This window comes from Pelodiscus sinensis, chromosome 22, assembly GCF_052426305.1.
Source record: "Pelodiscus sinensis isolate ZL-2025 chromosome 22, ASM5242630v1, whole genome shotgun sequence".
In the NCBI taxonomy this organism is placed as follows: Eukaryota; Metazoa; Chordata; order Testudines; family Trionychidae; genus Pelodiscus; species Pelodiscus sinensis.
Genome location: NC_143073.1, coordinates 11,797,360 through 11,823,251, shown reverse-complemented (window position 1 = coordinate 11,823,251; position 25,892 = coordinate 11,797,360). Strand labels below are relative to the sequence as shown.

Genomic DNA, 25,892 nt, shown 5'->3' with positions numbered 1-25,892 from the left:
GTTTCTCTTGAGGTTGTTACTTTGCTATTTAACCCTCAAATACCAGATCTGGTTCTGCTCTCACTGGTATCGATGCAAACCAAGAGTAAATCTGTTGAGCATCTGGGGTAACTGGTATAAACCCACTGTAAATATGGTGTCATAAATTGGGGGTATTGCCACTATAAGGAAACATCTAATTATAAAATGGGCATAACTCTGTTGTACATATTCCACTGTAAGCCAGGAATAACCCTGGTGTGAACTGAAAGTAGCGCCATTGCATGAACATAGTTTAAAGCTGTGAGAAGCTTCATTAGATGTAAATGAGAGGCAGATTTTAAGTGAGTACAAGCAGTGAGGCATAAAAGTCAGAAATGGTTACAAGAAAAATAAAGGTAAAACACTAGTGCTTAATTTACCATACTCCATGGCTGTGTCTACATTGGCATCCCTTTCCGGAAACGGGATGCTAATGAGACACTTCGGAATTGCAAATCCGCGGGGGATTTAAATACCCCCCGCAGCATTTGCATTTACATGGCTGCCGCTTTTTTCCGGCGCGGGGTTTTTGCCAGAGAAAAGCACCAGTCTAGACACGATTTTCTGGAAAATAAGCCCTTTTCTGGAAGATCCCTTATTCCTACTTTCAAGTATTTAAATCCCCCGCGGATTTGCAATTCCAAAGTGTCTCATTAGCATCCCTTTTCCGGAAAGGGATGCCAATGTAGACACAGCCCATTATGTTCAAGCAAAGACAGACAGACAGAGTAAAGAGGGAATCTAGGGGTTGGTGGGGGTATGCTTCTTCTCTTCATGGTCGTGCAGCATTTCCAGCTGGGAGCACGGTGACAGGCAGTCTGGTAGAGAAAGGAAATCTCATGCTGTTTCTTTGCTAAGCTGTAGTAGAGTTTTGTCCCTGCCCACTTCTCTGCCAAAGAAAGTCTACTTAGCATGTATGTCCATCAACTTTGCTGACAGCTGGCTGTAGTGTCAGCTCACCCTTGGTCTCTGGGCTACGTCTACACTGCAGGTGTTTTGCGGAAGAGGAAATGCAAATGGAGTGTTCATTTGCATATCGTGCATTCTCATTTGCATATCTTTTTCCGAACCTTTTTGCGGAAGAGGTTTTTTGATAAAAAGCCCTGTGTAGACGGGGCTATTTGTTGGAAAAAAAACCCTTTTGCACAAGAGCCTGTAAACCTCATTTTTTGAGGAATTGTTTCACCATGCCCCAGGGAAATACAGTTCAGTCCTGTCCCTCTGTGTCTCATTCATAATTTTACATAGAACGCTGCTATGTGTGTTTGGCCATGAGATCACTGGTTAGTAGGTGATGAGATTTTAAATGATACCTTGTACAGACACTAGTACAACAGTGTGAAGCGTGTGATTACTGCTATTTTCTGTCACAATGCTGCACAGATGCACCTCACACATCCAGACATATGGGACTAAGGGATACTGGTGAGCGAGCAGTGGGGACTGGAGCGGAAAGGGTGTTGTACTGCCAAGAGGGGGCTGTGTGATCCCGTGAGGAGTGGGAATCAAGAGATGTAGATTCCAGTCCTACCGACTTGCTGGGTGACCTCAGGCGACTCCCGTCCTCTTTGAGCCGCAGTTTTTCTCTGCAGATTGGCTGAGCCCTTTTGGAAAACACAGTCCTTCAGATCTGGTGGTAAAATGGGCTATGCAAGAGCCAACCATTCGAACTGGGAGATGAAAAATGGCAAATTAAAGGAATTCCTCTGATTGTTCTTAGTGGCTGGAGTCCTTTCTGAATCCCAGGCTGTAATGGTGTGGGGATAGTCTTTGCCACTTTGTCTGAATAGTGTGTGTGCCTCAGTTTCCCTTAGGTGGCGCATGGTTAATTAAGCAGTGGAAAAAGATTGTTTGCTCTCTGTAGAGACCCAGAGATAGAGGCATGACTGATGCCTCTATCTTGCTTGGTGCCTGGGCTTCCATGCCCATGGAGAGTCCCAAAAGGACAATGGCCAGTCCAATTGCCCAGACATTTGGCACCTAACAATTAACAACCGTGGATCAGCCAGCTTCTGCAGGAAGCCAGTCAGGTGTCACCAGCTGGAGAACAAAGGGAGGTAGGTCAGGTGACAACATTTGCATGGGAACAGAAACAAAAGATGGAAGTGGGGCCAACGTGGACATGAAGTGAGGGCTGCTGGCAGCAGGAGATGCCCCTGGCCTGAGACTAAGGAGGGGTCAAAGGTCTTTGTGCTGACCAAGATGGACTGTGCTGTAACTTTCTGTTCTCTGGGGTAACCATGGACTGGCCATGCTGTGTTCCTGGCATCTCATGAGCCCTGCTGCCTGCACCGTGCTGGCTGGGAGTCACGGCACACATGGAAGGTGGGGGCTTTGCTCCTTTTGGGAGTTCAAGTCTCTTTCCAGTGCCCAGTGCAGGGGGCCTCGCTGCAGGGAGCTCACAGGGGGAAGCTGGGGTGCTGAAGGCTCTGAGGTTTATCCTAAGGTGGTGGTGAAGCCAAGTGGCTTCCCTTAGTGAGAGTGTGACCAGAATGCAGGTCTGGGACACTGAAGGATCCCCCCGTCACATTATTGGATTTTAAGGGGATCAGACAGGTCACTGCTGCACCTGGGGGGGGCGTTTGCCCCAAAAGCCTATACAAAGGGGGCCCATGTGAGGTGTCACATGAAAGCTTCTGGTCTAGTGATTCTGTAGATGCTATTCATGTACTTGTATGGTATCTGTATGTGGAGTTATAAACATGTACTCTGTAGGGATGCTGGAAAATTCTCTGTCTGTGGCTGAGCAAGGGGCAAGGAATGCTCAGCCAATGGCTATGCTAATTAGCAAGGAGACGCTGAAGCTCTAGGTGCCAATACACACCTCAGGAATGTGATTGATACGTGCAAACCAGCCAGGGCGGAAGGACTGCCAGCATGGGACACAGGGATACGTCATTGGACCATGTGACCTGCAGTGACCTGCTCTGTCCAGGAAGATGCGAGGAGAGGTATATAAGTGCCATGTGGCAACCCTCCATCTTGTCTTGAGTTTAGCTTCTGATCCCAGATGCAGCCTTGCAGGGAGCAACGAGCTGGGAAGAACCGTGGACCCATCCTGACACAGGATGTAGCAGTTTTCTTAATCACCTCTCTGAGATGCTTGCTCATCCAGCTTGGTCTAACACACCTGCCTATAAATGTTTTCCCTTTTCTTGGGATACAGGTTTCTGACAGCTTCTGCAACTTTAACTTAAAATAATTCCAGGCCTCTTTCACCTCAAGATCCATAATTTCTTTAGTCCAATCAACTTCCCTAACTAATTTCCTTAATTTATTAAAGTTAGCCCTTTTGAAATAAAAAACCCTAGTCTCCGATTTATTTTTGTTTATCCTTCCATTTAATTTGAACTGAATTAGCTCATGATCACTCGAGCCAATGATCACTCGAGCCAAGGTTGTCCCCTACAACCATTTCATCTATGAGGTCCTCGCCACTCACCAAAACCAAATCTAAAATAGCATCCCCCCTTGTTGGTTCAGCAACTACTTGATGAAGGAATTAATCAGCTATCACATCTAGGAAAATCTGAGCCCTATTATTATTACTAGCACTTGTTCTCCAGTCTATATCTGGAAAGTTGAAATCTCCCATGATTATGCACTTTCCATGAGTATTTACTTCATTAAAAACATTAAAAAGGTCTCTATCCATATCAGATCCTGGTGGTCTATAACACACCCCAAGCACTATCCCAGGGGAGGATCTGATTTTCTTTCCCAATGTGATTTTTGTCCAAACAGACTCTGTCTTCTCCATTCCATCACTTTTTATTTCTTTACAATCTACCTCATCTTTGATATACAGGCAGTCCCCAGGTTACATGGATCCGACTTACATCGGATCCCTACTTACAAACGGGGTGAGGCAACCCCACATTAGCTGCTTCCCCCCCAGCAGACTAGGGAGACGCAAAGCTAGCACCCTCCCAGCAGACCAGGGAGACGCGGAGCGGCTTTTCTCAGCAGACTCCTCAGCTTGAGAATAAAGGACTGAGGGAAGTGAGGTGTGGGAGAATAAAACGGAGCTCTGGAGAAATGTTTGGCTAGAGCTTCCCCTACAATATGTACCAGTTCCGACTTACATACAAATTCAACTTAAGAACAAACCTACAGTCCCTATCTTGTACGTAACCCGGGGACTGCCTGTACAATGCAACTCCACCACCTTTAACCTTATTTTTGTCTTTCCTAAACAGCACATGCCCTTCAATACCTGTACTCCAGTCATGCCTAGTATTCCACCATGTTTCTGTTATTCCTATAATATCTGGTTTCACTTCCTGGACCTCTAGTTCCTCCTTTTTGTTACCTAGGCTCCTCGCATTGGTGTACAAACATCTTAATTTTTGCTGTTTGGCCTGATTCACATTCTTTACCCAATTTGGCACGGACGTTGTACCTCCAATATGACCTATTAGACTAGTATCCACCCTACCCTTCCTCATGTTCATTCTCCTAACCCCAGCTATATCCTTTCTTACTTCGTTTTCCTCCCTCTCAGTGTTAAAATCTGGCGTAGAGATTACCTGGACGTCTCCCCCAAATTCCTAGTTTAAAGCTCTCTTAATCAGTTGAGCCAGCCTCCATCCTAGAAGTCTATTTCCCTCCCTACTTAGGTGAAGTCCATCCTGAGAGAACAGTCCTCTGTCCATAAATGCCTCCCAGTGACCATACATCCCAAAGCCCTCCTTATAGCACCACTGCCTAAGTCATCTATTGATCATCATAATCCTGTCACATCTTAGTTGCCCTTCTCTAGGAACAGGCAGAATCCCACTAAAGATCACCTGTGCCTCAATTTCCTAGAGCGTCCTCCTCAGCCTAACATAGTCTCCCTTAATTCGTTCCAGTAAGAATCTAGCCGTATCATTTGTTCCTACATGAAGGATGATCAATGGATTCCTTCTTGCTCCCTTAATAATCCTCTTCAACCTCAGTTCCACATCCCGTATCTTAGCACCTGGCAGACAGCACACCCTTCTATTCTCTGGATCAGCTCTGGTTACAGGCCTATCTATTCTTCTCAATAAGGACTCCCCAATCACATAGACCTGCCTTTTCCTAGTGACAGTGCGATTCTCTGGTCTATCTCTTGCTTCCTCTGGCTGCAAGTCCTTGCCATTCCTATTTTCCCTTGTAATCCTCTTTAACCCATCCTGTATCCTCCTAATGCTCATTATTGGTGTTGTCTCCATTAACTCTTCCCCTTTATCTATGGGACTAGCCACTCTTCTCTTCTTCCTTACCCTTCCATCTTCATTATCTACCTGCTGTACCCCTTCTTCATTCTCCAGCTCCCCATACCTGTTCTTGAGCTCTATTTTTCCTTCACTGACCCATCTTTTCCTCTGCCTGATTCTCTGAGTCACATGCTTCCACTGTCCATTTTCTTCGCCCAGCAGTCCCCCCTCTGAGGCCCTTGATCCTGCTTCCATCTGCATATCTAAGCCTTCCCCTTCAACCACGTCATTCCTTTGCTCCATCATCTGCTCAAACCCCCTTCTAAATTCGACCAGAGTTTCCACCTGCATCTCCAGTCCTCGGATCTTTTCTTCCATCAGCTCTATCAGGCGGCACTTCATACAAACAAAACTCCTTTCAGGTACCCCCTCCAGAATCACGTACATACCGCAGCTACCACATCCAATCATCCTCCTTGTGTTCTCTACTGCCTGGGCCATGGTCACTACTGCCTCTGTGTTTTATCTACTTTCTCACCAAAATCCTATTAATCCAGTAAACACAAAAACAGACCAAAACACCCCCTCCACAGCAAAAACAAATGCCAAACAAGTCCCAATATCCAAACTCCCCTTACAAACTCCCACTCAAACTCCCCTGTTTACAGCTCTGTTTGCCAGCTCCTGTGCCTCTGCAGCTATCTATGCTGCTGCCTGACTAGAAGGCTACCTTTATAGGACTCCTAATCAATTAAGCCCCGCCCCCTAATCAGGGCTCAGTTTCTCTCCCAGCACACTACCCCTACAAGCAGCGTCTACACTGCCCCTTCTTGCACAAGAAAAACCCTCTTGCTCAATGCCGTTATTCCTGAAAATAATCAGCGTAACGGCATTGCGCAAGAGAGTTTTTGTTGCGCAAGAAGGGGCAGTGTAGATGGAGCAAGAGCCTCTTCCGCAAAATGGCGGCTCATTAGATATGCAAATGAGGCTTGGCAATATTCCACGCTTAGCCTCATTTGCATATCTCTGGCGCAAGATCGCGCCAGTGTAGACATAGCCTTAGATTTTAGATTCTAAAGGACTGGCTCAGCCTGATGTTGTGGGTTAGGTCCAGAGTCTAAATTAATTGCGATCTGTGGCTGGCTTCTTGGGACTGGAAGAACCTGTTCTGGGAAGGTGAGATTGGGTTCTATAACCCCTCACCTGTTTGTTAGGCCCGGGGCTGATTGGGGCACAGGAAGAGCTGGGGTGTCAGAGGGGATTTGCTCGTGAGGCTTCTGGCTGACCAGATTGGAAGCTGAAGCGCTTGGGGTGACTGGTTTGTGGCCTGTTTGGGAAGGTCTCCAGTCTGGGGCTGTAAGGAGCCCTGAGTTTGAGCAATTTGCCCTGAGCGGATGCCCTCAGCGGTGTCCAGACCCGGCCCAGTCTGTCAACCCCTATCCCCCATGGACTGTTCCAAAGCTGGGACAAAGGGCAGAGATAAAGTTTCAAAGTTCCTGCTTTAACCTGCCTCTCTATTACAGCAGAGTAGGATTAGCGGGGCTCTAACTTCCTTGTTGGCTTCATCAGGATCATTCAACTCCATCACCTGAGTCAATACTCAGCTGTAGCTTGCAAACAATCCGTGATAATTAACACGGAGTTTCCTGGCTGGGTTTGGCAGAGGTGCATCAATAAATACAGGTCCCTGGCTGATGAACTAGACTGGACAGTTTTTAAAGCTTTTGCTGGGAACCTTCTCCTTGGCCCCTGGGTTGGTTGTCTGGAGAGTTCTGGTGTTTGTAAGTTGTGTTTGCATTGATTGGGTGGCTCCCCTCCCTTTAAAAAGGTTCGATTTGCATTTGGTGCATCAGAGGAACAATCTCTCTCTCTCTAGTCAGAAGCTTCTGCTAGTGAACTCTGCTGTTAGACACCGCGGCAACACGGGAACTAGGGACCCAGGTGAGTCCTGACCCTCCCCCTTATTTGGGATGTTACTCTGTGATGTCATGTAGCAGCAGTGGTGATAGGTCAACACAACAAACAGTAGCATTAGCAAGCCCAAGAAGTTGTGGGTTTCTCTGCTTCTCTAAGATGAGGATCATGCTGCTAAGCTGCTTTGTAAAGAACTTTGAGATCTACTGATGGACAGTGCTAGGCATTATTCTTGCACTGCTTCAGCCCATTTGGCTACCCAGCACCTCGGCACACATGCGCCTCAATGGACTTTTCCTCAGAGGACCACGATTTAAATAGGGGTGGTTCTCTCCCCTGTTGGACAGCTGGGGAGCTGAGCCCAGAGAGAGCACATCTGCTCAGTGAGTCCCTGACAGAGGGGGTGAATGCTGCTCTCTTGAATCAGAGGCTCAACCACAAGAGCCCCTCGACTTGTCTTTAGCCCTGGCTAGCTGTGCTGCAGGGCCCATTGGCTGGGTTCCCAAAGCTGTGCCTGTGCAGCGTGCAGACAGGTACCGCGGCATGAGTGAAACGTGGCCAGGAGACGCCTAGGAAAAGGTCTGAGATGGGGCTTGCTTACCGATCCCCTCCCCTCTCTGGATGTGATTCCAGCACCAATAAGTGCCAGGGGAGACATTGAATTGACTTCAAAGAGCTTCAGATCAGGCCCTTGCTGCCTCAGTTTCCACACCTGCAAAATGGGTATAATGAGACAGGTGCCCCCTACAGGGGTGATGTGAGGCTCAGTTAGGAGAGGATGAGCCGGGGGGGAGGGCTCACACTGTGCATGTGATGCTACATGGTTTCCTCCCAGCAATTCTTGCAGGCACCATGGTCCCGTCCCAACCTGCGCCTCTGAGCTTCCGGCCCCACAAGCCCATCGCTGAGCCCTGAGTGGGCTCTGAAGATGGAAACTCCTCTAAGAACGTCACTGCAAGGCCACCCCCTCCCCACTCAGGCAAACCCCACTGAACTCAAGGGCTGCAGGGTGCTCATGCCATGGGCAGGTTAGGCAGAGAGCCAGCACAGCCCTGGGAGCAGGAGGGCTGGGGAGGAGCCCTGATACCCCCAAACCTGGCTATTAACCAGCTGATCCCCTGTTTTCCCTGCTGCAAAGGCAACAATGAAGCAACTCGCTCTCCTGCTGCTCCTCTTCCCCCTGACCAGGGCGGCCCCTTGCGGTAAGTGGCTGTTACCTTTCCCTCTTCTGGGAAATAATTCTCCCCAACACTGACCCTGCCTCTTGGGTCAGGGCCGTGATACACACAGGGGTAGGGCTGGGCCAGGGAAGACTTTTCTGATACACAAGGGGACCAATAGAGACCCCAACGGGCAGGCAGCCTTCTCCCAGAAACTTCCCATCTTTCTTACTCCTTGTTCCAGGGTTTTGGGGGTGCCCTCAGTGTTTGATTTAGTGGTCCTTACCAGACCTGCTAATTGGAATGCCAGAGCATCAACGTCTGGAGCGTCTATCCTTCTGGAAGTGTACATGTGCCTGGTGTTACGGTTGTGCCTTGGTGACCTGGTCCTGGGTTAAGCCCCTCTGGCACCAGGCGCTGTACAAATCCAGAACAGACGGACAGTTTCGGCCCCAAAGAGCTGACTGTCTAAGTATGAAAAGTTATCTGAAGCCCAGAAGTGACAATAGTGATGAGTGATTTGGGGGCTTGTCGTGAAACACCTCAAAGAGGCTTCGGGTGTTTTGAGTTGGGCTCCCAAACTCACTCTGAAAATCTGGACCCCAAAAGACACCTGCACACGTAACCTGATTTTCAAAAGCCCTGAGTCTCCGGCCCACTCCCTCTCAAGCCAGGCCTGCCAGCTGGCCTCTGTCTCTGGTTCTCAAGCCCATAAAACTCTTCTGCTGCTGAGGTCAGGGTGTGGAACAGGCTTTAAATGGGGATTTTCTAAATGCCTCCGCTCCATTTTAAAGTCGGTCTGGGGTCACCCCCAGAGCACTGATACCTGGTCATGTCTGCTCTGCCCCATCACAGCGCTGGGCCCCACCAGGGACTGGGACCCCACCGGGCACCATGATGGTAACATGGCTACAGCTGTCGTGATTCGGCACGAGGGGTGGCATGTCAGCCGGGGTGGGAGGCCTCTTGCTGTGATGTGAAACGCGCCAGCCGCCCCCTGGAAGTTCAGTCTTCGGGAAGCTGACAGAGCCTCTCCCTATCTGCTCCCCTGCACACAGGCAGGAGCTAAAGATCCCAGCAGCTCAGCGCGGCTTCACATTTTGCTGCAGGGAGAGGATGGGTCCTTTGCTCCTCTCCCACCCCTCCGGAACACCCAATCTCTGTAGGAAGGAGGGAGATGGGGATCCTGCTGCAGCCCTAAGTCTGGGAGGGTTAATCAATGCCCAGAAGCTGTAGGAGGAGTAGAGGTGTGACTGATGGGGCAGAGGGGGATCTGGGCAGAAGTGAGGCTGAGGGCTGAATAGGAGCAGGACAGATGTGCAGCTGGGGGCAGGGTTGGATATGGAGTAGGCACAGCACTGGACTAAGCTAGTTTGGGAGTTGGGGGACAGAGAATCATCGCAAGAAGCAGAGGTGGGGGCAGATGGGATGTGGGACCTGGGAGGACAGGGTTGATTTGGGGGTTGGGGAATAGATGGAATTGCTGGGCAGGGGGAGGCAGATGGGGGCAAGGTGAAGACTCCTGTAGCAAGGAATAAAATCCCCTTCCCTGATACATATGAGAGAGTAGGAAACACTAATTGTCACACAACCCTGGGGAAGGCGAGGGCGGACTCAGCTAACAAAAGAGAAACTGAAAAACACAAGATCATCTTTCAAGAAAATTCCAAACTCAGGATTTTGGGGCAAAACATCCCGATTTTGGGAGACCATACTCATTATTTTGCTCTCGTGGGCTGGCGATGCTGCGGGAGGTAGGGCACTGTTGTCCTGGCTGTACCAGAGAAAACCCCTAACTAACCCCTCAGTAACCCCTGTGCAGCTGAGAGTGTGGGTACCACTGATCTGAAATTTGCCATCCGTGACCTGCTGGACAACTGGGAAGAGGCGTCCTGCTCCCAGGGTGACCAGAACTCCCAGGGCCTGCCCCGGAGCTGCCAGGAAATTAAATCCACTCGAGATGGAGCTGGAGGTGAGTGTGGGGGCGGCATCTTTGGACCTGCCAAAAGCTGCTTTGCTTCTGTTGGGGGAATTGCTTCAGACCAAAAATTCCACAGCTGGGTCCAGTCGATTCAGATGCACTCAGCTGTCTAAGCTGGGAGCAGGGGCACCTGCCTGCCTGTAGGGTTGCCAGATGGTTTCAACAAAAATACCGGACACACTTGACATTACATCACAATCTACATTACATCTTATTAGGAAAATGCTGGACATTTCTATTTTCTCATTTATATTTTCTCAAATTGTTTCCCGAACAGAAAACTCAAATACTGGACTGTCTGGTTCAAAGCAAGACACCTTGCAACCTTGCCTGCCTATGGGCACGGTGGGGGATTGCATCCCCAGGGCTGCTGAGACAAACTGCTGGGGATACTCTAAGCCCCGCCAGCCCCCACAGGTGGGAGCTGTGCTGCAACTGACAACTGGCTCCAGCCTGTCTGTCTCGCCAGCAAACTCCTCTGGGCTCTCCCAGCCCAAACCTCCCCAGCCAGGCACTCAGTGAGTTCCAGCCCCTGAGCTCCGCGGAGACGTCTCCCTGCAGCACACCGCCCCTGGCACTGCACAGTCACCGACACTGTTACGTTTGCAACTTCATTGGGGAGCCAGGAACAGCAGCGGGTTCCCTGGCCTGGAGCTAACAATCTCCTTAGGCCAGGTGCCGTGCGGGGCCGGTTAGAGAAGTGGTCAAACAAGGCTGCTGTAGCGAGGTCAGGGAGGTGGACAGTGAGTTCCAGTCAAAGGGCTGCAGGCAGAAAGGCTCCCAACAACCAAGAGTGAGGCCTCACTGTCTAACGGCAGCAACGTAACTTTACAGGATTTGTTCCAGGCATTTCCTTTCCTGGGAATGGCTGCCGAGTTCTTAGTCAGGATGCCTCCAGAACCCCAGGCTCAGCCTTTCCTTGGCTCCTCAGGTGAAGGATAACTCAGGGGTAGGGTTGCCAGATGGTTGAACCAAAAATACTGAACACCCCCCCTCCAAAAAAACACACCTGGGGAAAAATTCGGGGGGGGGGGGGGGAGAGAGAGAGACAAAAAGGAGGGGAGGAGAGCGAAATTTTTGAGCAAAAAAAAAAAAGGACTCTGAGAATTAAGCAAAAAAAAAAAAAATTGAAATAGCATGGCCCCTTTCAGAGTGAGTGCGGAGTTGGAATAGTGGAATAGGGATAGGAACAGGAGAGCGATAGAGCATTAAGACCCAAGGAAGGCATTGCTTCCCCTTGGTCTTTAGGCTTTTTGCTGGCAGCCATTTTGTGCTCTTGTTCAAGCCAGAACTTAGCTTCCCTGCAGAACCAGATAAGCATGGGGTCTGAGGGTGGGGGGCTGCGGGTGTCAGGGTCCAGGGGAGGCTGGGGGCTGGGCCTGGCCCCGGCCCTAGCCCCGCTGAGTGTGTTGTAGAGTTGCCAGGTGTCTGGTATTTTCGCCTCCTGGCCAGGAAAAAAATTCAGAAAATACTGGACATTTTAGGTGTCTGGTATTTTCTGAATTTTTTTTTTACCAGACAGGAGGTGAAAATACTGGACTGTCCGGGTCACTACCGGATAGGGTTGCCAGGTGTCCGGTTTTCTACCGGACAGTCCGGTAGTTGCACCCTCTGTCCGGTAGAAGAATTCAGAAAATACCGGATATGTGCAGTGTCCAGTATTTTCTGAATTTCCAGCTGGGTGCCGGATGGAAGCCTGGCGGGGGCGGGGGAGCGACTGGGAGGTGGGGCCGCGATTGGTGCTGGGAGCCCTGTGATTGCGTGCAAAAGCTGGGAGGGGTGGGGGTGGGGGCGGGGGCAGTGGCTGGGACTCCCAGTCACTCCCCCCTCCCCTGCCTGGCTTTGGCACTGGGAGCCTCTGGTTGCGTGCAGATCGTGGCCCCGCCTCCCAGCTGGGAGCCTCTGGTTGCATGCACAAGCCGGGCAGAGGGAGCGGCTCCCAAACACTCCCCCCACCCCTGCCCGGCTTCTACTAGCAACTAGACGGAGTGCCTGACGGGGGCGCGGCCTGTTGGACTCCAGCTGTGGCCAGTGGCTGCACACTCCTTCCTTCCCCCCTCCTCCCATTGAGCCCCCCCAACCCCCAATCCCTCCCCCAGCTCTGCTTCCCGCCCCCCCTTCCTCCTGGCCAGCCCTGTGGCCCCCGACAGCCCCGCCTCCCATCCCTCTTCCTCCCGGCCAGCCCCATGGCCCCCGACCCCTTCTCCCTGCCTCCTGCCCCCCTTCCTCCTGGCCAAACCCCATCCGGTTCCTCCCTCCCCTGCCCACGATCAAGTATGTCTGGTATTTTGGGGGGGGAGGGGGGTCTACCTGGTAATCCTACTACTGGACACCGGGCAACCTTATTCAGGGATTCACACCCTCTCTGTATGGTGCAATAGGCCTTTCCAGTGAACCAGGTATGACCGCCTGCTGACTAAGCCAGGGCTCTGCCACTTCAGCCTGGCTGAAAAGGCCAATTACAGCCAGCTGAGCAAGCCCAGGTGGGAAGGGCAGTGCTGGGCCTCATTAGCCAGAGGGCTGGATAAATCAGCCAGAGGGAGAGTGAAAGGGGAGGAACCTGGAACTAGGGTGTATCTGAGTGTGTTCCCAAGTCAGAAGGTGAGGCTGGTTGAGTTAACTGCTAGAAAATCAAAGCTCTGTAAATAGAAGGTGGTGGGGAACCGACCCTGACAATAAAAGGCGCGGGTGACTGTACCAGAAAGCTGTGGACAGAGAAGGCATCCCAGGGAAGGGGCCCGAGCAAGGACCTTGCCACACCAGCTACTACTCTTTTCCTGCTGGGTGGGGACACCTGTCTGTTTTCACTGGTGATTTTTACTATGCAAACAAGCTGTTCCGGCTGCCTCCTGAGCAGATGAACCACCCCCTGAATCTGGCCAGAGCTGGCCTGAGGCATTCGTCCCTTTCCTTTGTCTGGAGACAGCCTGTTTGTCAGCTCCCCTGACATCCGGGTTCAATGCAGTGCAGGTGTAGCCCTGTCACTCTGGGGATTAGAGGGACAAGGGGACCCAGGATGTCACCCCTCAGATACAGACTATGATGACGGGGGGGTCGGAGGGCGCACAGACTGCTTAGGCCAGCTGAACCTCACAGCAAGGTACCAGGGGGCCTCGGGCATAGGGATGCTCTTGGTGCTACACTGGTTCCTTCTAAATACACCCAGGGGCTGGCTCCAGCACGGCTGGGACTGGCAGTGAGCAGGGGCCCTTTGGCTGAGGTGAAGCACGGGGGGACGCTGTCCACTAAGCCATGTGAAGGGAGCCCTGCCTGTGGCAGGAGCAACTCAAAACCTCAGCTCTGGGCCAGTGCCCGGCTGCTTGGGCCCAGGCCCAGCAGCTGCTGGCAGAGAAAATCTTGCCAGGGTCTGGCTGATTGTCCTGGCAGAGAATTTCAGAGATTTTCTCTCAAAATTTCCGTCCTCCCCCACCCTGACAGACCCCGGTTTGAGGGCTCAGACAGGAGTCAGGGCAGAGGTTGCAAGTCCTGTTTTTAGGGTTGAGCCCCTCAGCACCAGCTGTTGTCCAGGCTGGGTGGCTCTGAGAGGGCCCTTCCCCTTTCCCTGGCCCTGGATGACCAGCTTGGTGCTGCCCGCTTTCCCCCGACCCCCCACAGATGGGATTTACACCCTGCGCACCAAGAATGGCGAGACCTACCAGACCTTCTGCGACATGACCACCAATGGGGGCGGCTGGACCCTGGTGGCCAGCGTGCACGAGAACAACATCTATGGGAAGTGCACGGAGGGCGACCGCTGGTCCAGCCAGCAGGGGAGCAACGCCAACTACCCCGAGGGAGAGGGCAACTGGGCCAATTACAACACCTTCGGCTCCGCGGTGGGCGCCACCAGCGACGACTACAAGGTGGGCCCCTCCCCTATGGCCACTGCTGGGGAGAGGGTGCCTCAAAATGTGGTTGAATGCTCGTGGGCCGGTGGGGGACGTGGGCATAGGGCAAGGGGTCTGGAACCTTTTTTGGGCTGGGGCCGCTGAGCCACATCAAAATCACTTGGGGGCTGCACACAAGTGAGAACCAGAAAAATAAAAACAAAACCGCATTGACGTGGCCCCCAACTGAGAAGGAGAAAGACACTCCCCATATTCCCCTCGCACACCAGAGCCTAGGGCAGCCCGGGCTAGTGTGCTCCAGCCCCACAGTGGGGGAAGGAAAGGGGGGAGGGCTGGCGTGCCAGTGTGGGCACCTGAATTCTGGGGGTGGAGCCCTTAGCTTCTGGGGCCAGATTCAGGCAAGGTGGGGCTGTATCTGACCTCCGGGCCTTAGGTTTCCCACCGCAGCACAGGGGTTAGATGGGAGAGAGGGTCTAGTAGTCAAGGCAGCAGCATCCCTGAGATCCATTCCCTGTCCTGCCACAAGCTACCTGAGTAAACTAGGGCAAGTCACTTAATCTCTGTGCCTCACTTGCCCCCTGTACAATGGGGATGGAGCTTCTGGGGTCAGTGGGGCGGGGGTCAGGATAAATACACCACAGCTGGTGATTTGGGTGGTTGTTGGGTTAATACCCGGGATGTGACCGAGAGGCTTTAGCAGGGTCCTTACTTTTCAGAACCCGGGTTATTACGATCTGCAAGCCAAGGACCTGTCCGTGTGGCACGTGGCCAACAAGACGCCCCTGAAGGAGTGGAAGACCAGGTCCATCCTGCGGTACCACACCGAGACGGGCTTCCTGCCCTCCGAGGGGGGGAACCTCTTCAAACTCTACCAGGTGACGGTGCTGGGCTGGGGGCTTTGGAAGGGCAGGCACGGGAGGGATTGGGTGGCTCTGCTGGTCACAGTGTAGATGGAGAAGCTGGGGCGAGTAAATCCTCAACATGCTACAAGTGCTCCGTGCCTGGGTGTCATGGGGGAGACACTCACTGCCCTGGCGCCTCCTGCTGGTCACTTGATGAATCAGCTGCCTTGCCTCAAGAGTGCCCTCTGCTGGTCTCAGCCTCTGTCACAGGTCTGCCTTTTGGCCCTGCGTCCCTTCCTGCCCACAGTGCCCTTTCCTCCTAGTACTGCCCTCTGTCCATGCCCCTGCAGTCTGGGGTCCTCTCCTCCCAAGTCCCCTAGACCCACCTTGCCTCAGCGACCCCCTGCCAGTCATCCTCTAGCTCCTCCTCCAGGGGCAAACTGCAGTCTGCAATGGCCACTCATCCTAGGCAAGGGGGAGGGGACCTATTGCCTTCTACTACCCTGGGGGTGTGTCTAGACTGGCAAGATTTTGTGCAAAAGTGGCCGCTTTTGTGCAAAAACTTGCCAGCTGTCTACACTGGCCACTTGAATTTGCGCAAAGGCACTGATGTTCTAATGTAAGAATTCAGTGCTTCTTGTGCAAATACTTTGATGCTCCCGCTCAGGGATAAGCCCTCTTGTGCAAGAATACTTGTGCAAGAGGGCCAGTGTAAATGGCCATCGGAGCTTTCTTGTGCAAAAGCGCGTCTATACTGGGCACAGATGCTTTTGCGCAAAAGCATCCATGCCAATCTAGACGCTCTTGCGGAAATACTTTAAACGGAAAAACTTTTCCGTTAAAAGTATATGCGCAAAATCATGCCAGTCTAGACGCAGCCTGGCTGTTTCCCTACAGCCTTAGTACACTCAGGCCTTGCCTCAGGCCCTGCAGCATGGGAGCTTGCCTGGCCCAAGCTTCCCCAACGCTGTCTGCCCATCCCCAGTCCTGCTCTAACTACAGCCCTAGTATTCTCAGGACCATAGGCGTGCACACGGGGTGTGCCGGGTGTGCCCAGGCACGCCCTAATGTCCAGGGCTGGCTAGCCCGAGCCATTTTTGCGCCCTGAGCCCCACTCAGCCCGGCAGCACCACATGGCCCAGCAGCACGATGCGGCACCCCTGAGGTGTCCGGGAACTCCCCCGCCCAGCCCGGCAGCCCTGCGCAGCGCCGTTGAGGCACCGCCGCCCGTCCTGGCAGCATGGCGCGGCACCCTTGAGGCACCTGGGGGCATCCCCGCCCTACTCTGCAGCACCATACGGCACCCCGGGGGTGCCCCTTCCTGGCCCTGCAGCTTGGGCTGGCTCTGACTCCAGCCCTGAAAGCTGTAAGGCAGAAGCTGAAGGTAAGGGGAGGGGGGGATAAGAGGAAGGGGTGGGAGAGGAAGGGGCTTTTGCGGTGGGGGAGGGTGGAGGAGGAAGAAAGGGGAAGGGGCTTGTATGGAGGGGGAGGAAAGAGGAGGGGGAAGAAAGGGGAAGGCACCAAAGGGACAGTGTAGAGGAGATACAAATGCTAGGGGGGAAGTGGAGACAATGAGGAGAAGGGCAGGAGGGGAGGTGTCAGTGGGAGGGGGGACAGGGTGATGCTGGAAGAGGAGAGGGGAAGGGCACTGGGGATTGGAGGAGAAGGTGCTAGGAGAAGGCTTGACAGAAGGGGTAGGCATGAGGAAGGTGGGGTTGGAGTAAGTCATGTGTGAGGGCACAGGGGCACGAGGGGAATGGGGGCAGAGGGTGGTGAGGGGATGGGCATCAGGGAAAAAAGGGCAAAGGGGGCAGGGGCAGTGAGGGAAGGGGGAGGGACCAGGAGGGTGCAGGGGTAAGGGAAGGTGCAGGTGCCAGGGGATTCTGGGGGTGAAGCAGAAGGGCAGACACCTGCAGGGGAGGGACCAGCACCAGAGGAGAGAGGCGAGGGAGGTGTTAGATGAAGGGATGAGGCGGGGTAGCTCACATGATTGGAGTGGGCACAGGGGGGAGAGAAGGGCTGGTGGAGGGGGGCAGGTCTCAGGAAGGCTGAGAGCAGAGAGAAGGGCAGGAGTCAGGACAGCAGAGGAGGGTGAGGGGTTGGGGGGCAGCAGGCACCAAAGGAGTTGATGGAGCAAGCAGAGGAGATACATCCAAATAAGCCAAATGAATTCGGTACCGGTGCACAACACGAAATTCAGCTGCAGGCTCCACCATCTTAGCCCTCTCTGAGGGCTGAGTTTTAACCCTTATAGGGCCAGATGTCCTGTCACATGGGGGCCTATGGGCTGTTAATGGGACAAAGAGCCTCCCCCTCCAATTGGAGTCTTACTGTGACCTTAGTGTGAGACGAGGTGGTCAGTCTCAGCCAATTGTTGATGTTCACGGCCCAAAGAAGCCACCCCCGCTTGCTGCTGACATACTGACAGATTCAGCAGAGGGCCTGAACAGGCCATGGAGACTGACCCTACCCCAGGCCCTGGAGATGCAGTGCGTAGGAGGGAGGCTATTGAACACCGGTGCTTTGGTGTTTGGATAAGTCCTTGACCCACCTTTGAGCTTCAGCTTTAGGATTCAGTGTCCTAGCAGGGGCATGTTCTCAGGGCTGGGCTGGGTTGGGTCAACAATGCTAATCCTTACCTATTACCATGTGCTGCCTGCACTGTGGCAGCTCCTTAGTGGACCCCCTGCTGTGACCAGGTCCCTTGGGGGGGGGGGGTCACTGAGATTGCAAAGAATGGGGCATATGATTCCCCGAGCTGGTGGTCATTTGAATACTTCACTTCATCAAAGCAGCAACAAAACAGCTTCTCCAATACCTAACTGGTTACTAAGAGGCCAATTCCCTTAAAGCAACCCAGAACTGAGCTCCCACCCTGGCTGCTGCATCAAATACAATGAGGATTACAGAAAATGTTACTCATCATCTAAAACGTTCTACCAGTCCCAAAGGATCAGACACATGGCTGACCATGTCAATGAATGTTTGGTCTTGGTTAAAAGATCCTAATACATCCAGGCATGAATACACCTCTTGGGTCAGTTTCGCAGTAGATATGGTGAATTTCAGCATTGCAGAAAGTTCTTTCAAAATTAGTTCCTCAGGCTCTAGTCCAATATCAGGGATGTCCAGACTGGAGTTTGAGACAAACTTCCCCTGATGAAATTTAAGCAGATCTGAGATGCAGGATCAGGGTCCTCCAATTCCTTTTGTAGCGGTTTGGGAGCCTCCTGACTGTAGCCATTCCCTGGATGAATCATTGGGGCTTTGAAGTAAGATTTCCTATTTCCTATGCACTTACATAAGGCCTGTAAGTGCCTATCCATCATTTACAGGTAGCTCAAAGAGAAATGAGGACAATGATATTGTTACACCCCAAATTCATCAAAATGTTAATTCCTTTTTTATCTTTGACTTACTGTAGTAGAAAATAGTGACAGGCAGGAACCATTTGTTTACATGGTTAATGTCTAGCAAGATATGAGTAAATTTATACTGTTTACCTCTTATTCTCTTACAGTCCAGGTTTCCATATAAAGCTCTTATCTACTTAACATTAGTGGTCCATAGCTCCAAGCACCAGTATGTACTTTTCCAATGTGCCTTTGGTGGTTCAATCTAGGTTATTTAGCTTGCAAGTCGCTTAACCCTTTCTGCCCCAAACAGTCTTTGATAAATCCAGCCCAAGTGACACCTTGACATGCCAGATTCTCTTGTGCCCTAGCACTGGCCGGCACAGGAAGTGGCACTGACTGAAGAAACCAGGGTTAGTCTACGCTGCCCTGTCTGTGCTGGAGCTGCCCTGCCACAGGGACACAAACTAACCCTGGCTGCTCGCTGTGTTTGTGTCTTCCAGAAATACCCAGTGAAATACGGCGCCGGCATTTGCAACACCAACAATGGTCCCTCCGTTCCCGTCATCTACGACTACGGTGATGCCCAGCAAACTGGCAGCTACTACTCTCCAAATGGCAAAAGTAAGGCTGGTAGCGAGCGAGCGTGCGTGTTTAACCTTCCCACCCGCACAAATCAGCCCTGCCAAGGACTTCAGTTCTAACAGAGTATTTCTTGGAGCAGCCCATCACCCCACCTCTAATACTCTATTAAAAACTGCCGGGCTGCAGTGTGAGCATCGCTAATTTAGAGAAAGGGAAAACAATGAAAGAAGAGAGAGTGAATGGGAAACCCCCAGGAGAGAGAGCACAGTGTGTGTTCCCCACTTTAACATGCTACGTGGCAACTGCACACAGAACAGCTCTTAGGAAGGTCAAAGATGCTGTACAAGTGACAGAGCTGTGAACAGCCTGGCTGAGACTGGCAATTCCCGATCATTTCTGGGACTGGAGTCCCTCATCCCTATTGCCTGGGCAGTCCCAGTTCACACAAAGGGACTAGCTGAAGGGCACCACCTGGGATCGGAGCTCTGTTACTTCTCTCCACCTCTCCATGGCAAACAAACATCTTGACCTCCCTTTTTATTGTCACCAGCTGAAATCGTCCCTGGCTACGTCCAGTTCCGTGTATTTAATCATGAGAAGGCGGCCATGGCTCTGTGTGCTGGGGTGAAAGTCACTGGCTGTAACACTGAGCATGTGAGTATCTGGCCAGCGTAGGGCACTATGGTACAAGGGTGTTCTGATTCCCACTAATCTTCCCAGTGCAGGTTTTCCCCAAATTCCTGTGCTGAGGGGTAAACTGTGAGCTCCTTGGGGCAAGGGCCATATTTCTGTCCTGTGTCTGTACAGCACCAAGCACCAGAGTGGCTGTTTGCAATGCAAACAGTAAATGAAAATAACAAAACCCAGGGGCCTAAACCAGCCTTGCTCCTGGGGCAAACGTTCACACCAGAGCAAAGGGGAAGCCAGATTCTGGCCTCTGGGATCATTTTGTCTCGAGTTAAGTGACAGCACAAAGGCCACCACAACGAAGATTCTAGTCGCAAGAGTTAGAAAGGGATTGAAACCCTTATGCTTCAGGGCATGTCTACACTAGGAAATCATTTCAAAATAACTTAGTTTTCATGGGAGGTATTAATACTAAATATTTCACTACACTACAGGAGAGCCTCGAAATTAGTCCGAGGCAGGCTCCCTTAATGTGGACGCATCACCTCAACTTAGAGCCCTAGGAAGCACTGGGGAGTGCTGCTTTGAATGACTTTGAATGACTTTGTAGAGTGGTTATTTCGAAATAGCAGTGAAGTGGATGCTCCTCTGCTGCTATTTTGAAATAACAATTTAAAAATAAGCGTTAGTCCTCGTGGAAAGCAGGAGTTAGTATTTTGAAACACCAGCCCCTTATTTCAGAATTAGCCAATTAGCCTGTCATAAGATGGGATTTTCAGGTCTCTCCTCTATGTCAGTCTTCTCTCCTGAGCCTCCAGTCTCTCTCTCTCCTCCTCTTCTTACTGCGTCCCCCTCTCTCTCTCTCAGCTCTCCTAAGCCTCCTGCCTCTCTCTCTGTCTGTCTCTTTCTTTTCTCCTCCCCCTCCTGCCTTTCACTCGGGGGACCGCGGAGCCCAAAATGCCATTTGGGCTCCGCGCTCCTCGTGCTGCATGGGGAGCCTGGAGCCCAAACGCAGTGGCCTGGATGAATGGCGCAGAAGTCAGCCAAGTGCCATGGTGGGAGGCGAAGGAGGGCGGGGTGGTGACGTTCATGGCCAGGGGGCGGGGCCTGGAGCCACTGTCACACCGCCCTGCCCCCCTTCCCCTCTCGCCGTGGACCTCGGCTGATTTCTGCACCGCTCAGCCAGGCCGCCACGGGGGAGCAAGCGGCCGTTTGGGCCCCGCACTCCCCAGGCAACACAGGCCGCCCAGGGGGAACAGGCAGCATTTCAGCGTTACAGACATTGGGCTACTATATATATGATAATAGGCTTGGTAGTGTGGACGCTCCACTTGTTGTTTCAAAACAAGGGGAGTTATTTCGAAATTAACTCCCTAGTGTAGACCTGGGCTTACTGACCTCAGCAGAAGGGCAGGAGGTAACTTTTCTTGGTGGGCAGATTCTTTGCCAACTGGCCATTGCAGGGTTTCTTGCACTTTCCTCTGAAGTAGCTGGCACTGGCCTGGAGACGGAAGAGTAGATGGGCCCCTGCTCTGCTCCTGCCTGGCAATTCCTCTGTTCCCTCCCCAGTACTGCATCGGTGGAGGAGGGTTTGTCCCAGAACAGAGCCCACGTCAGTGCGGCGATTTCGCTGCCTTTGACTGGAACGGCTACGGAACCCATCAGGAATGGAGCGTATCCAGGGAGATGCTTGAATCCGCAGTGCTGCTCTTCTACCGCTGAGTCCGGAAAGGCCGACGTGCCTCAGTGACGGACACTGCTTCCTTCCAGCCAGAGCTGCTCCCTGGCAGGAGATTTATGGCCTCAGCTTGGACATCTGTGATGCAAATAAAGAAATTGAAGTGGGCTGGAGTCTTGGTGTGATTTCCCCCTCCCCCATGTGATGCAGAGCGTGCAGAGAGGTTTCCAATGCATAATAACATCAGGACGGCCACACTGGGTCAGACCAACGGTCCGGCTAGCCTAGTATCCTGTCTTCCAACAGTGGCCAATGCCAGGTGCCCATAGGGAGTGAACAGAACAGGGAATCATTAAGCATCTGTACCCTGTTGCCCATTCCCAGCTTCCACCAAACAGAGTCTAGGGACACCATTCCTGCCCCTCTGGTTAATAGCCATTGAATTGATCTAGCTCTTTGTTGAGCCTTGTAGCCTTGGCCTTCCCAGCATCCTCTGGAAAGGAGTTCCACAGCTTGCCTGTGCCTTAGCTGAAGAAGTACTTCCTTCTGCATGTTCTAAACTGTTACCTATGAATTTCATTTCATCACCCCTAGTTCTTGTGTTATGAGAAGGAGTAAATAACTCTTCTTTATTCACTTTTTCCACACCAGTCATGATTTTATAGATCTCTGTCATATCCCCGCCTTAGTCATCTTTTTTCCAAACTGAAAATTCCCAGTTTTATTAATATCTCCTCATATGGCAGCTGTTCCATTTTTGTTGCCCTTTTCCCAAGGCCGGGAAAGATTTTTTTGAGATGAGCTGACCACATCTGTATGCAGTATTCAAGATGTGGGCGTACCATGGATTTATATAGAGGCAAGGAGCTATTCTCTATTCCGTTCTTAATGTTTCCCAATGTTCTGTTTGTTCTTTTTACTGTTGCTACACCCGGAGTGGAAGTTTTCAGAGAACAATGACTCCAAGATCTCTCTTGAGTGGTAACAGATAATTTAGTCTCTGTCATTTTATACATGTGGCTGGGATTATATTTTCCAATATGCGTTGCTTTGCATTTATCAACTTTATCAGCACAAGTCAGGATCAGGCACTGCTCTCATTTCAAAAACACAGCCTTAGCAGTGTGCGGGACTCCCAGATATCAAAGCACTTTGCAAATCAAACGGTTCTGTGATCCCCATATTACAGACCCAGGGAAGGTGCTGAAGTTGGTTCTTGAGTTAGCTGCACCTTTGAAGGGTTCCTAGGAAGGCTCATCAGGTGTGGGATAAGCTTCTCTGATGGCCTATTGTTTCCTTGAATGGCTCATTACCTTGAATAGCAGCTTCACAATCAGCTGTGGAGCCTAAAGGTGTAGCCACAAATGAAATGTCCGTACATAGTTAATATGCACAGCTCCACATACAAAAATGATACATGCATACAAATTGGATGCTCATCATGCACAGATCATAGCTTTTCCATGGACACCTCGCATGACAGATTTTTGTTCAAGATGCACCATAATTGTGTTATGATCACATCATAAGGATACCATATAAATGCCTGCAGGTTTTGCATAGGTTGTTTGGGCAGGCCCTGCTGCTGTTTTAAATTGGGGTGTCTGTGAGTTCTGGTCTGTGGGGAGCTTGCTTGTGAGGATGAGCTGGGCAAAGTTGGGGGTTATGTGAAGGGCAGAACCCCCATCAAATATGGGTTGTAACTGCTGGATGATACACAAATAAGTTCCCCTCGAGGGTGGGAAGTGACAGCCCAGGGTGTGCAGTCACTGGGGCAGTTTTTTGTATTGAAGCAGGGTCTCTCATGGTGTCTGGGACACCCATTCCATGATGCGATCAGCTTCGCTGGTGCAGTGTCCTTGTTTGGTGAAAGGGATTTAAAATGTGTTGAAGTCTCTCCTGGAACTTCATCCTCTGATATCTGTGTGCTTGGCCATAGAAAGCTGGTTGGCTTTCTCTGTCTTCCAATCTAGAGCTGCCCCTGGAATTGTGCTGGTTGAGAGGGTAGGAGATTGGACTTGTGGAGGTTGACCCGGAGCTCCGCCGACTAAGGAATCGCTTCAAGATTCCTCATCACGGCTGCCAGCCCAACCCAATCCCTCTCAGTGATTCTGCTGTCGCCATGGTGAGAGAATCTCTTTAGTGCCAGAGGGCCCAGCAGTGAGCAGAACTGAAGAGGAAACACAAACCCCTGAGAGGAGAAGGCCCAGCAGGGATGAGATTCCTGAAGGCAGAGAACCACGGAATAGTCCAGGAAGGGGAGAGTGCAGCTGATGAGCATAGACAGGAGGGAAGATGTCCAGAAGAGCTGGATCCTGGCAGAATGAATGTTCACTTGCATTGTTTTTCCATCAAGGACAAGCAGGTCCACCCTGATGGCTAAAACAGGCGTAGGGCATGGAGATGCCAGCACTGCAGGGGACAAAAACCACACCATGACACCTCAGCATCCTGCACTGTGGTGACTGAGCGGTCACAGAGGTGAAAGTGGTGGGTTTGGCTCCTTCTCAGTCTCACAGTGGAAAGTCACTCCTAGCTCACCCAGCTGCAAAACAGCTTCCCAATCCAGCTGGTTGGATGTGATGCTGGCAAGTCCCTCTCTTGTGTACCATTGGCTTGGGGAACTTTGGTATTGGGGCTGTAATTTCCAGGGCAACGCTGACAGGAACTCATGGGAAAGCCAACCCGGCACTGGCCAAAATGGACACAAACCTTGGGGCAAGGTTTTCTTTCCTGGAACAGAAGTTAAGCTGACTGATCTCTAGTTTCTTAGCTTGACCCTATTATCTTTTTTTTATATATATACATGGGCACGATATTTGCCCTTTTCTAGTCTTCTGGAATCTCTCCCCTCTTCCATGACTTCTCAAAGATGATAGCTAATCGCAGTGAAACCTCTTCAATCGGCTCCTTGTGTATTTCAGGATCCATTTAATCAGGTACTGATGACTTGAGGACATCTAACATTTTATGGCTAACCTAGAACATTTCCTCAACTCCCGTCCCCTTTTGCCCTTTCTGTACTTATGCTACTTCGATGACATCTTTATGATCTGGATGCCTGGCCAAGAAACACTGGAGACATTCCACAGAGTTTTTAACAACCTACAACCCACCACCAATCTCAGCCTGGACCATTCTACACGAGAGATCCATTTCCTGGACACCACAGTAAAAATCAGCAATGGAAAATTAGACACCGCTCTCTACAGCAGTGTTTCCCAATTTTATTTGGCCATGGAACCCCTAGAGTTGCCTTAAAAAAAAAAGGTCCTTGCCACATTTTGTTGAGCAAAAAAAAAAAAAAAGCCCTAACCATGGCTCTGTCTCTTTAACAGGAGGCGGGGGAGTGCCGGCTCTTCGCGGAACCCTTGCTTTCAATTCGTGGATCCCCAGGGAATCCAGGGATCCATTGGGAAACACTGCACTAAGGAATCACTTCAAGATTCCTCACCACAGCTGCCAGCCCAACCCAGGCTGAGTGTGTGTCCAGCTGTCTGAGTCAAAATCCTGGGCTCTTTCAGTGAATTAATCACCTGCATAACTGTGGCAGTCACAATCCCTCTCTGTGATTCTGCTGGCACCATGGTGAAGGAATCTCTTTAGCGCCAGAGGGCCCAGCAGTGAGCAGAGCTGAAGAGAGGAGCCCTGGAAACACAAACCGCTGAGAGGAGAAGGCCCAGCAGGGATGAGATTCCTGAAGGCAGAGAGCCAAGGGGGAGTCCAAGGGGGAGAGAGTGCAACCGAGCATAGACAGGAGGGGAGATGTCCAGAAGAGCTGGAGCCTAGGCAGAATTAATGTTCACTTGTCGTTACTTTTCCATCAAGGACAGCAAGATCCACCCTGATGGCTAAAACAGGCGTAGGGCATGGAGATGCTAGCTCTGCAGGGGGAAAAACCACACCATGACACCTCAGCATCCTGCACTGTGGTGACTGAGTGGTCACAGTGGTGAAAATGGTGCGTTTGGCTCTCACTCAGTCTCACAGTGAAAGGTCACCCCAGCTCATCCAGCTGCAAAACAGGTTCCCAATCCATCGGTTTAGGGCATGGGAAGCTGGTTGGACGTGACGCTGGCCCGTCCCTCCCTTGTGTACCATTGGCTTGGGGGAACTTTGGTCCTGGGTCTGTAATTCCCAGAGCAACACTGACAGGAACTCATGGGAAAGCCAAGCCTGGCACTGGCCAAAAAGGAAACAAACCTTGGGGCAAGGAGCCCGAATTTCCAGATCCAACGTGGACAATGGGCAATGGAGAAACGTAAAAGGAGGAAAGAAGGTGCTGCAGCCAGACTCAACAGTCCACATCTGCCCTTCCATCCGGAAGTGTCTGCTCCAGCCCTGCTGGGGATCCAGGATCGATCTCATTAGCCACCTGTGAATCCTCAAGCATTAACTTGTGTTCCAGTTGGAGGCAGTCGTTCTCCAGGGTGAGGGAGCTGCGATGGTGATAAATTCACCTCTTCAGCCACCAGAGGGCAGACTCCACCACACAAAGCCAAGCAGCAAATTAGCCTTTAATTATCGCATTGACAGGCCTGAATGCAGCTGTGGAGAACCTGTTCGTGCCATCTCAGCCGGCCAGGTGTGAATACCAAGGAGCTTGGGAAACAAGCCAGTACAGGCCAGGCTGCGGGAACTGGCCTGCGCCTTGGGAGAAGAATTCATCCTCATACTACAGTCCTTACTGGGATGCACCC

At 51.6% G+C, this 25,892-nt stretch overlaps 1 protein-coding gene across 4 annotated transcripts; it reads left to right on the top strand.

Annotated features, from left to right (window-relative positions):
- The first annotated feature begins 6,711 nt into the window (after positions 1-6,711).
- Positions 6,712-21,360, top strand: LOC102449497 (intelectin-like protein). 4 transcript variants are annotated; one of them, XM_075908144.2, is made up of 9 exons: positions 6,712-6,985; positions 7,085-7,145; positions 8,257-8,320; positions 10,101-10,250; positions 13,875-14,122; positions 14,824-14,982; positions 18,806-18,926; positions 19,438-19,541; positions 21,084-21,360. In XM_075908144.2, exons 3-9 carry the CDS (start codon positions 8,263-8,265, stop codon positions 21,234-21,236), a joined length of 993 nt encoding a protein of 330 aa, XP_075764259.2. In that variant the 5' UTR covers positions 6,712-6,985; positions 7,085-7,145; positions 8,257-8,262; the 3' UTR covers positions 21,237-21,360. The 4 variants fall into 4 exon arrangements, with proteins under 4 accessions (XP_075764259.2, XP_089628523.1, XP_075764258.2 ...); XM_089772397.1 differs by having other exon boundaries at positions 7,081-7,145; XM_075908143.2 differs by lacking the exons at positions 6,712-6,985; positions 7,085-7,145 and adding an exon at positions 7,255-7,501 and having other exon boundaries at positions 10,087-10,250.
- The last annotated feature ends 4,532 nt before the right edge of the window (positions 21,361-25,892 follow it).